This window comes from Anopheles coustani, chromosome X (genome assembly GCF_943734705.1).
Source record: "Anopheles coustani chromosome X, idAnoCousDA_361_x.2, whole genome shotgun sequence".
Classification (NCBI taxonomy): Eukaryota; Metazoa; Arthropoda; class Insecta; order Diptera; family Culicidae; genus Anopheles; species Anopheles coustani.
The window spans coordinates 4,167,817-4,179,179 of record NC_071290.1 but is presented as its reverse complement, the minus strand read 5'-3'; the positions used below and the strand labels follow the sequence as shown (position 1 = coordinate 4,179,179).

General features: G+C 54.3%; 1 protein-coding gene across 1 annotated transcript; it reads right to left on the bottom strand.

The window, feature by feature from the left end:
* Positions 1–1,251: 1,251 nt before the first annotated feature.
* Positions 1,252–11,133, bottom strand: LOC131268875 (protein lava lamp). The gene is made up of 7 exons (XM_058271164.1): positions 11,057–11,133; positions 10,842–10,970; positions 9,912–10,769; positions 9,721–9,847; positions 3,193–9,651; positions 2,129–2,407; positions 1,252–2,048 (listed from the first exon to the last, which is right to left on the bottom strand). Exons 2-7 carry the CDS (start codon positions 10,917–10,919, stop codon positions 1,978–1,980), a joined length of 7,872 nt encoding a protein of 2,623 aa, XP_058127147.1. The 5' UTR covers positions 10,920–10,970; positions 11,057–11,133; the 3' UTR covers positions 1,252–1,977.
* Between the last annotated feature and the right edge of the window lie 230 nt (positions 11,134–11,363).

Genomic DNA, 11,363 nt, shown 5'->3' with positions numbered 1-11,363 from the left:
CATCGGCTACTCGAACCGAGGCACTCTTTTTTGGGGGAGAAACTGTACTGAAAGCGTATCCATATATATATACATATATATATTCATATAGCGTCACACGTGATATTATGTTGATATTCCTTGCAAATTTGCTCCTGTTTCGATATGCTTCCTTGCTCCGAAAAAGCGCGGGCGACAAGTGAGAGTGAGAAACGATTGTGAAAGTTGTTCCTCTTGAATTATTTATTATGTTTTTAAATTAACTTTACGAACTGCAAAATTCTCTACACGATCTTACAATAAAAAAACGAACATACTCCACAAAAATGAAAATAAAAAAAACTCCTTCTGGAGAAGCTGGTCTGCTGTTTTCAAGGATCCCACGCTAAATGTCCCTCGGCTCGTTGCTGCGAACACACATACGCAACGCCAATACAAACACTGATTCCAGTGTGTGTGTGTGGCAGTGACCTCGTTTGCAACAGCAGCAGGCACATCGGTTAGTTTAAACGATTGTTAATACTATTTATAACAAAGTGAATTCATGGCTGGACAATCTCTCGACTAAGATCAAGAACGTAAAAGTAAAACACAAACCCACGTACACGTACACAAAGGACACATTTGCATGCCAACACGAGGGATAAGGTTGTTAAAGATGAACAAAGCGAGCAAATAAAAAAAAAAACAATGGTGGCGAAGCGCAATATACATGTTTACCAGGACGCCGCATCGAGGATACATACAGACAGCCATAGCGAACAGTGAAACCTTTGCAACAAATGTCCAGTGCGGCAAGCGCATCCCTTTTGTTCGCCCCCTTTCCCCCATCCCCTCCCCCTCACCCTATACCCAAGCGATACTATGACTCTGTTGCTTAATGGTGTAAGTGATGCAATTGCTTGTAAAATAGTAATAAATCAATCACATATTACAAAACACGAAAACACCCCGTTCTGGATCGCTGAGATGACAATCGCTGGACGCAAGGGACAAGTAGGACGAAAGAAAGGATGGCTTCAAGCGTTGGCTTCACTCTTGCTTGGTACTGGAACAAATACATCTCTTTCCGGCGCGTTACGTTCTTGACCCTCCATCCGAGACCGAGTTACTTTCGAAGGACGCTAAAAACATAATAAAAACATATTTCGTTAGAGTATTGCATGATGTTTTTTAAAACGTTTGATAGACCTTCTTAATAATAAATTACATGGATAAGTATTCTTTCATAGTGAACAGAAAGAATGGCACAGGTGCATCTCGGATGGCTTGATTTTATTTACCTATACAACATATTGCCAGTTGCGTACGCATAATACATTACAAAAAATTAAACATTTTCCTAAGCTTCGGGGGGGAGTACAGTGAACAAAACGAAATCATATATAAAGATATAAAGAAAACGACTATAACGTTCAAATAGGATATGAAGTGGATACCTAAAAGTAACTGCACAAAAGATACATAAATGTGTGATACACCTTGTAACACCTTTTTTTTACTGAACTTCCGTTCCGATTCGATACGGTGATTACCGGAGCTTTGAACACCCAATCAAAACAAACGCGTACAAGCCCTTTTCCCTTAAACGGGTTAAGTGAATACACTCTTGCTTTAGATGGGATCGGTTCTATGGTTCACAGTTACGGAAGATCGGTTAAAAGTTGGTGGTAGAAGGTGTAACACTTGGTTGGTTGACGATTTCCGCCACACGCCAACAAACGAAAGATCAGCGTACCGCCTTCGTATGGCTACAGAGCAGATGAACAACAATCGGTTTTACAACAGCTCGCAGGTTTTGGTTTTGAAACCACCCGACTAAAAACCCTGCTGTCTTCAGCGCCCTGATGGAAACCCTCGAAGCAGGGCGTTTTGGATGGCCCTCCGACAAAGAGAGTCGTGATGAAGCAGGGGGACATCAGGGCCTTGAAGGTAGCAATTCGGTTTTCACGGGCAACTCTATGAAGGAACTCATCAGGGTCCGGCGTGTGTGTGTGTTTACTTTTTGCCCAGAATCCAGTTCAGCAGCACACTGGAGGCGCTCTGCTGCGAGGAGGTGTCTGCGTCCGCTGGAAGGTTCGAGATGGTGAGAAAGGTTTCCGTGCGATGGAGGGGCGGAGGAGGAGGAACACCTCTCGGTGCTACTTACCGACGACGTCCGTGCCGGTTATCTTGGCGGCCGCCTCCAGCGGCATGTTGGCGAGGTCGCGCTGTATCAGCGTCAGCTGGCGGTTCCGGTCCTCGCGCTCCTCCTGCCAGCGCTTCTCCTTCGAGTAGCTGATCGAGTGCAGCTCGGACAGCTTCGAGCTCAGGTCGGGCGAGTCGGCGGCCGTCGACATGCTCGACGTCGGCCGGGGATCATCGGTGGACGCCGTTGCCGGCCGCTCCGGGGACGACTCGATCGAACACTCGCCGGATGTTCCATACTCTGAAGGGGAAGGAGGGAAGAATAGCAAAAAGGATGAAATCATAGTACAAGCTCTGCGAGTTCACCCTGTTATTTTTGTTATTGACAGCTGTCGGGGACAGTTTCTGTATCCAAGTGAACCTTGTGCAATCGATTTCGGAGACATGAATATGGCTGACCAATACCTAGAACAAAACATAAATAATTATGCCAACAAAAATCGATTTCATTGGCCTTAAGTCCTTAAGACCCTACGGTCCAACGCTGTAGGATCGTTTGGGATTAAGCAAACATGGCTCAAAACCTCTTTAAAACTCCTAGCACTAGTTGTTAAGTGCAGCACTGTTGTAGACCTAATGAAATGTCATAACAAAACAGATGATTGAATCCTTTCATTGAGTATATTTTTTTTTCCTCCAGAACCAACCTGAACCTTTAATGGGTTCGGATGTGTTGTGTTGTCATATGTTTTGGCAGTTTCTAGTGATTTGTTTTTTGTTCCACATATCCATCACAAACTGACCATAAAATGAAAGCACACACACCTCAATAAAACCAATTGGACTTATTAAACATTGATGGACTATGTCAAAACATTGATAAACCTTGTTTGAGTCTATTAGGTATTGGAAATGTTACTTGGTTGGTTACTCTACACTTTTGGGATTCGAATCCTTCTAAATCTTTGAATCTCTGTAGCGACTCATAACTCAACTTTCACGATTTAAGGCACAAAAGAGTGAAGATTCGAATCATCATGATTGAGTCAGATTAAAAAAAGCTAGTCCAAAAAGAGGATCGTGTACCTGTTGCGTCTCCGCCGGTCGGAACGGTGGCACACTTCAACCGGAACTCCTCGTGCATGCGCAGCGCGTTCGAGAGTCGCAGCTGCAGTGCGTCCCGCTCCTCTAGCAGATTGCGTAGCTCGAGCTCCAGCTCGTCGCAGCGCATGTCCCGCTGGTAGATCATGTAGAGGGCGAGCTCCAGCTCGGCCCGGGAGTCTCGCGAATCGGCACTTTGCTGCTGCTGCTGTCCGGAAGAGGGTGGTGACACGCCGCCACTGTTGATGAGCGCAAGCAATCGCGTTGGATCGACGTGCGCCGCGAGCCGGGCGTATTCGGCGCTGCGGACCGCGAGCTGCTCCTTCAGCGTCACTATCTCCAGCTCCTGCCGTTCGAGCACCTCGCGGACCTTCGCATCGGCCGGCACGACCTCGGCGGGCTGCTCCACGGCGCGCTCGTAGTCGAGTGCCTCGATCGGGGCCGCATCCAGCAGCTGCTGCTCGTAGAAGGCCTTCTGCTGCTCGAGCTCGAGCACGCGAGCTTCGAGTGTGGCGATCTGCTGCTCGTAAGCCGTGGTCGTTGGCACCGGAACTGGGGCCGACACCTGTTCGGTCGGCGCCGCCAGCTGCATCTGTTCGAGCGTCGCACGCAGCATCTGCAGCTCGACGTTTTTCGCGTCCAGCTCGAGCGTCGCCTTGTGCAGCCGGTCTTCGAACTGCAGGTCGAGCAGGATCTGCTGGTTCAGGGCCTCCAGCTCGCGGCCCATCTCGGACTTTTCGTCCTCGAGCAACCGATTGCGGTGCTCCAGTTCGGCGAGTCGCGTTTCCACGAGCTCGGAGGTTGGTGATGTTGACGTTGTTGGTGCGGACGAGATCGCGGCGCGCTGTTCCAGCTCGCTCAGCTGGCCGCGTAGCTGCTCGGCCTGTTCGGCCACCCCGGACAGTTGCTCCAGCTGCGCGTTCAGATGCATCAGCTCGGACTCGCGCGTCTGCAGGGCGGCCGTCATGTGCTGGAGGCGATCGCGCAACACCTCCGGCTCCTGGGACGCGGTGCGCAGCGCTTCGATCTGCCTATCCTGGTGCTCCTTCAGCTCGGTCAGCTTCTCGCACGCCGTCTCGAGCGTGTCCAGCTTGGCGAGCAGCGCCTCCTTCTCGGCCAGAAGCTTCGCACGTTCCGCCTCGGCCGCACTCGAGCGTGACTCGTCCTCCGGCAGCGACGTTGTGGAGGCCGGCACGTCCACGTCCCACCCATCGGACGGCGAGGTCGTTGCCGTGGCCGCTTCCTCCAGCACGTCACATCGCGCCCGGGTTTCCTTCAGCTTGCGCAACAGCTTGCCCGCCTTCACCTTCAGGTCGGTGATTTCCTGCTGCATCAGCTGCTGCTGCGCCCGCAACTGCTCGATCGTTTCGTTCTTCTGGCGGAGCATCTGCTCCAGGGCGCAACTGCCCTCGCCGTCGCCACCGCCCGCCTGCATGCGCTCCTGCAGCTGATCCAGCTCCTCGTTCAGCGCCTCGTTCAGCGACGACAGGATGGACGTGTTCGTCAGGTTCTCGCTCGTTTGCCGCTCGAGCGACGCGATCCGCGCCCGGAGGCGCTCCGACTCGGCGGACATACCGTCGACGGTCTGCTGCAGCGCGACTCGCTCCCCAACCGACTCGAGTAGCTTCTGCTGCAGCGCGTTCAGCTCCTGGAAGTGGTTACGGCCCAGCACGTCCTGCTGCTCGCAGCACTCCTTGTACGTTTTGCGCAGCGACTCCAGCTCCTTGTCCTTGCGCTGGAGCGCCTCGTTCAGCTGCTCCTTGGAGTGCTTCACGTCCGCGAGCTGCGCTTCGTAGTCCTGCCTCACCGCCTCCAGCTCTGCGTCCTGCAGCTCGTCAAGCTGATCCTTGCTGAGCGCACCCGGGTTCGCCATCTGCTCTTCCAGCCGCTCGCGCAGCGTCTCCAACTCTTCGTTCTTCCGCCGGAGCGCCTCGTTCAGCTGCTCCTTGGAGTGCTTCACGTCCGCGAGCTGCGCTTCGTACTCCTGCCTCACCGCCTCAAGTTTCGCGTGCTGCAGGAGCTCGTCCGGCTGTCGTTGACGCAGCGTTTCCAACTCTTCGTCCTTCCGCCGGAGCGCGTCGGTCAGCTGCTCCCTAAGCTGCGCCGTCGCTGCCAGCTGCTCTTCCAGCTCGCGATCTTTTTGCGCGAGCGTCTGCTCCAGCTGTTCCTTCACTTGCCGGCCGTTCGCGAGCTGGTTCTCGTACCCTTGACAGAGCGCCTCCAGTTCTTCGTCCTTCTGCCGGATGACACTGTCTATCTGTTGCTCGGTTTGTGTTTTCTGCGTGTGCTGCACGTCGCATGACTTCCGCAGGCGGGCAAGCTCCTGATCCTTCTGCGCGAGGGCGTCGCTAAGCTGGTTCTTTGCTAGTGTTAGCTCCGCCTGCTGTTCCACATATTGCCGGCGGCCGGACTCCGCCTCGTGGGTCATCGTTGCTAGCGCGTCCTGGAGCTGCTCCTTGGTTTGTGCTTCCTCAAGCAGCTTCTGCTGGTAACCCTCTACCTCTCGGGTCAACCGGTCGAGCGCATCTTGAAGCTGTTCCTTCGTCTGAACCTCCTCGAGCAGCTTCTCCTCGTAGTCGTGGCGCAACGACTCCACCTCCCGGGTCAACCGGTCGAGCGCATCTTGAAGCTGCTCCTTCGTTTGCACCTCCTCGAGCAGCTTCTTCTCGTAGTCGCGGCGCAACACCTCCAACTCCTGATCCTTCCGCCTGAGCTCAACGTTGAGCTGCTCCTTTGCCTGCGAGTTCGAGCCCAGCTGCTCGTCGTAGTCCTCGCGCATCGCGTCCATCTCCGAGTCCCTCCGCCGCAGCTCGTCGCTCAGCTTGAACTCCCGCGCCAGCGCTTCCTCACGCAGCTGCTCGAGCCGCGCCTCATGCTCCCGCTCGCACCGTTCGTATTCCCCGCGCAGCTCCTGATGGCTGCGGTCCAGCTCCGTCGTCTGCTTGCGGATCAGCTGCAGCTCGTCGGCGAGGGTTTCGTTCGCCGCCCGCAGCTCGTCCGCGGTGGCCTTCTCTTGCTGCAGCGCCTGCTCGCACAGTGCGAGCGTTTCCCGTAGCTGCGCGGTTTCCTGCTCGGCAGTGGCGAGTGCGTTTTGCAACGAGCTGCGCACCGTTTCCGCTTCCTGTAGCCGGCTGTGGAGTCCGTCCATGTCGGACTGCAGTTGAGCCATCTGCGTGCTTGAGCACATCGTACGCTGCAGCTCGCCCTGGGCTTGCTCGAGCTCCTGCGCTAGCTTGGCGATTGTTTGCTGTTGTTCGCCGGTCGCCTGCTGCATCGTTGACAGTTGCCCACGGGTGTGCTCCATTTCGGCGTGCAGCTTGCGGGCGCTCTGTTCCGAATCGTGCAGACGCGCGTCGACGCCGGCTAGTTCTTGCGTTTTTTGCGCGAGCGTTCGTTCGATAGCCCGCTCCGCCTCTACCAACACTGCGCACCACTCGGCGAGATGCGAAATGTTATCGATCGGAGGCACGGGTTCACCGCCAGAGTGCCACCGGTCGCCGAATCGCCTTACCCAAGCCTCCACCTGGGCTAGCAGATCGCTCAACGAGCGCTCCTTGTCGTGCGCCCCCGCTAGCTTCCGCTCGCTCTCGTCCAGCAGGTGCTGCAGGCGACGGCGCTGCTCGTGTTCCGCTTTGACCGCCGCATTCAGCTCCTCCTTCTCGCCCTTCAGCCGCCCGAGCAGCAGCGTTTGGTTGTGGAAGTCTTCCAGCTTGCTCTGCGTCATGCGCAGCTCGTCCTCCAGGTAGGCCGTGCGGCGCTCGTGCTCCTGCAGCCGGTGCGCTTCCTTGATCTTCTCCTTGATGATTGCCTTGCACTTTTCGATCTTAGCGTTCTTACTGGCGACCTCCTTCCGGCCCGCGTCTAGCTCGACCCGCAGCTGCTCCAGCTCCTGCTCGAGCTCGCGTACCCGATTGTCGAGCGCGGTGCGCTCTTCCTGGGCGGCGGCCAGCTGGCTACCGAGTGCGGCCCGCTCGTCGCGACCTGCCTCACATTCCGCCTCCAGCTGGTACTTCTGTTCGAGCAAGCGGTGAAGCTCGTTGTTGAGATGATGAAGCTTTTGCGCCAGCTGCTCGTTTTCCTCCCGCAACGCAGTGTCGTCGTTCTCTGGCGGCGAAGAGAGCTGTTGCTGCTCCTCCATCAGCCGCCGGTTCGCCTCGGCCAGCTGCTTGTTTTCCTGCTCCAGCTCGGTACATTGCGCGTTCTTGCGCTTCAGATTGGCGGCGAACTTCTTCAGCTTGTCCAGCAACTCTTGGTTCTTCTGCTCGAGCTCAGCCTTCGCCGGGTGTTCGTCCGCGCGCGTGTTGGCAGCTTGCAGCTCCTCAATCCGTTGCTCCAACGCTTCCGCCGACCGGGACAGCTCGTCGATGCGGTGCTCCAGCGTGGCGATGGTTTCACCCTTCTGCTGGACGGCTTCGTTCGCTCGGCGCAGTTCCGTGGTCAGCTGCTCGATCCTTTCCTCGTTGGCGTCACTTTCGGCGCACAGCAGCTCGTACTTGGGCCCCAGCTGCTCCGCTTTGTCCGCTCGCAGCTGCAGTAGGTGCGACTGCTCCCGTGCCTCGTGCAGCTGCTGCTGCAGGTGAAGCATCTCCGTCGACTTCGCTTTCGCCTGCGCCTCCATCATTCGCTTCAGCGCGACGATTTCCTCGTTCTTACTATTCAGCTCTACCTTCAGCAGCTCCGGTTCGTCGTCGGAGCTCTTTTCGGACGCCACCTCGAGCTCGCGCTTCAGCGCGTCTAGCTGATATCGCTCCGCGCGTTCCACAGCGGACTCCTCCTTCTCGAAGCCTGCCGCATCGGCCGTTTGCTTTTGCTGCGACAGCATCGCTATCTGTTCGCACAACTTCGACCGCTCGAGCAGGCACGCGTTGTAGTCGTTCACTAGCTGCCTGCTTGCGGTTATTAGATTTTTAGCGTTCGACGCCAGCTTCTTCGACACCTGCAGCTTCTTCTGCTTGTCTTTGTTTTTATGATAGTTGGCCAACTCGTTCTCGAGCGCGATCAGTGCCTGTTCGTACGCCTCGTCGGTGGACGTCGCTGCCGGATCCGGTGCCGACGACGATTGGAAGCTGACCGGAGGTGTGCCCTCTTCCACCGCCACCACTTTGCCTCCCACCGTACGCGCTGTGTCCAGCTCGTGCAGGATGCTTTCCTTCTCGACGTGTATTGCCTGTAGCTTCTCCTCCAGGCTGGACTTGGTCGACTCCAGCTCCATGCTGTAGCTGCAAAGCTGCGCGTTGATCTGCTTCAGCCTCTCCAGCTCGCTGATATACGCCTGGTTCTCGATCGAAATGGCGTCCAGCTTTTCTAGCACCTCGCGCCGCTCGTCGGTGAACATCTCCACCTTATCCATCAGCTCCTTGCTTTCTTCCATCAGCTTCAGTAGGCTTTCGTTCAGATTTTCCTTCGAATCGTCCCGCTCGACCGCCGGCCCCCCGCCGTCGGTGTCGTCCGCCTGGCCGAGGGCACGCTTTTCCGACTTCTCCATCTCCTGCTTCTCATGCGCCGTTAAGTTTTCCAGTATTTCGATCGACTCCGCCGAGCTAACCTTCTCGATGCTAAGCTTTTCGATTCTGCCCAGCAGCTCGCCGTTTTCCTCCATGGCCTGCTTCAGCTTCTGCTGCAGCTCCGCCTTCTCTGCCTCCCACGTGTGCAGCACCTTCGTGAGCTCGGTTTTGTCCGCGAGACACTTCTCCAGCTGCTCCTCCAGCTCGATCGAGAGCATTTGGGTCGCTATTGCACCGTTATCACCATGTACTTCCGGTCCCCCCACCACCACCACCGCTCGCTCGTTCAGCAGCTGCAGCTCATTTCGTGTGCGACACAAATCCTCGCTCAAATCGTTCTTCTGCTCCTCGAGCAGCTGCATTGCCGTCGCCTGGTTCTGGCACGTCAGCTCGAGCGTTTCGATGCGCTTCTGCACTTCCGGTGCAAGCGTGCCTTCCTCACCGACGGCTTCACCCCTGCTGGATTGCCGAGTACCGTCCCCTCCCGCCGCGGACAGCGCGTTCAGTTCCTCGGTCAACCGGGCCACCTCCTCGTGCACGTTGGAAACCTTCTTGAACGTATCCACCTGCTTCTGCAGCTGCTTGATGCGTAGTTTGCATTTGATCATCGTTTTGTTCGACTCGTCGAGCTGCTGCCTCAGCTTCGTTGCTTCCGTTTCCAGCTCTTCGTCGGCCGAACGCGGAAACAGTGGCTTCGGGCCACTGCTCTTCAGCTTTTCCTGCAGCACCGACACGTTCGCCGTCATCACGTTAAGTTCGATCGTTTTCTCCTCCAGCGATTGGCGCAGGTCAGCCATTTGCTGATTCATTTTTTCCATCTCCTGGTCCTGGGCAGCTATGCTATGCTCGAGCGAGGCTATTTTTTCTAACGCGTTGCGTAGGTCAACACCCTCTTCGTTTGCAACGTCCTGGCTCCATTCTCCGGGTGGATTTTGACACTCTGGAACATTAGAGCGGAAGTGGTGTTGGTAAAAAAATGTCTAGCTTTCAAGTACAAAGTTTGACCTACCTTTTTCATGCTGCGTTTGATTGGACTTTTCTCTAATTCTTTCCAGTGGATCGTAACCGTAGGTTTCCAGAAGGCGAGTTTCTGCTTCTTCTATCGTTAATTTATGAGCTTTCTCAAGGAGGTTCACCTGTGAAACAAAACAGGAAATTTTACATACATTCGGTTGATAAGTGATGAAGCTTCGTACAAACCTGTAAACGGTGCAGCTCCTTTACGAGCGAGATATCGCGATGCGTATCTTCATCCCAGGCACACTCAAAGCCAGTAACATTGTTTACTAACTGGCACACCGCCAGCAATTGATCATCAATGATGCTGTTCTTCTCTTGTAGGCATTCGTTGAGTGCTTTCAGTTCACCTTCCAGCAGATCATCGTTCTTGGTCTGCGTGGCCACGGCGGTCGGAATACTGCTACTGGTGGGGTTTTGCTTACTATCCTTGTAGAACGACGAATCGCTTTCCTCCCTGCTACCGTATGCGGTCGAGTTAAGCCACGGCGAATCGTCAACAATGGATATGGATTGGTTGATTGCAAGCCCTTGCCGAATGGATGGATCAAAGACATGTGGCCCCACATCGTCCAGCGCTAGCGTGTCGAGTCCGTCGATGTACGAGCGCCGTCGGTCGTGTTCGGTCGATTTTTCCAGCGTTTGCTGCGTCGTCTCAAGTTTGTGCTTGATTTCGATCACCTTCTCCTCGATTTCTCGTTTGCACGACTCTCGTTCTGCCATCTTCAGCCGATTTTTCTCGATCTGCTGCCGCAGCAACGAGCACTTCTCCATCGGTGACGATTCCGATCGGCCACGCTGGAACGATGTGGTGGCCGCATCCGCACGATCGCCCGGGTATTTGACATTCGGCTCGGTGATTGGCGCGAGTAGCGAAGTGTTTGCACTGTTGGCTCGATTCAGCCGTGAAGTGGTAACCTTCGTCTTGAAGTGAGTCAAACGCTGTGCAATGTTTTTCACTTTCTCCTGCGCTGTTGCATTCTTCATATCGTTCACTACCTCGGTCTGTCGAATGATCTCGCGAAGGGCTGTTATTTTCGCCTGTAACGTAAAACGATGTACATTAATATAGTAAATTCAGCCTACTATGGCCTAAACAACAGCAATGCCTACCTGTTGTTCGCTGAAACTTGATTGCAATTCCAGCAATTCAGGATCGTCAACGACATCAGATTTGCTTGGAGTTGACATGGTGGCAGGTAGGTTCGTCTCGAGAAGGGAAAGTTCAGAGATTAATGCTTCCTGGAAAAGATTTTAAATGCTTGAAATACTACACAATCCTTTCAAATTAACCCAACTTCTCCCCATCCAGCACGCTCAGTTGGTACCTTTCGAAGTAAATTTACACTTTACACGATAAAATTATTCGAACTAATGAAAACATTATCGAGGACTTGATGTACACATCATCACTGTCGTATTGTACTGAAACAATCTATTTTGACAGTTCTCGGCCTTCGCGCTTGACAGCCGTGTTTGTACCAACTGTACATCGGCATTTTGAAGGGAGTTGCTATAAATGTTATACATGTTTTATGGCACACGGTACAATTTAAAAAAATCCGGTACAAACTATATACAAACGCATGCTGGTTAAAGTATTTTTCCATTTGAATATAGGAGCATTGCTACCAA

Bases quoted from the DNA above. Each gene is read 5' to 3' on its own strand.
- LOC131268875 (XM_058271164.1), bottom strand. From the start codon at position 10,919: ATGTCAACTCCAAGCAAATCTGATGTCGTTGACGATCCTGAATTGCTG. The intron at 9,848-9,911 runs GTTTGTACGAAG...TTTGTTTCACAG, and splicing joins AGGAGCTGCACCGTTTACAG to GTGAACCTCCTTGAGAAAGC. The intron at 9,652-9,720 runs GTAGGTCAAACT...CTAATGTTCCAG, and splicing joins TCAAACGCAGCATGAAAAAG to AGTGTCAAAATCCACCCGGA.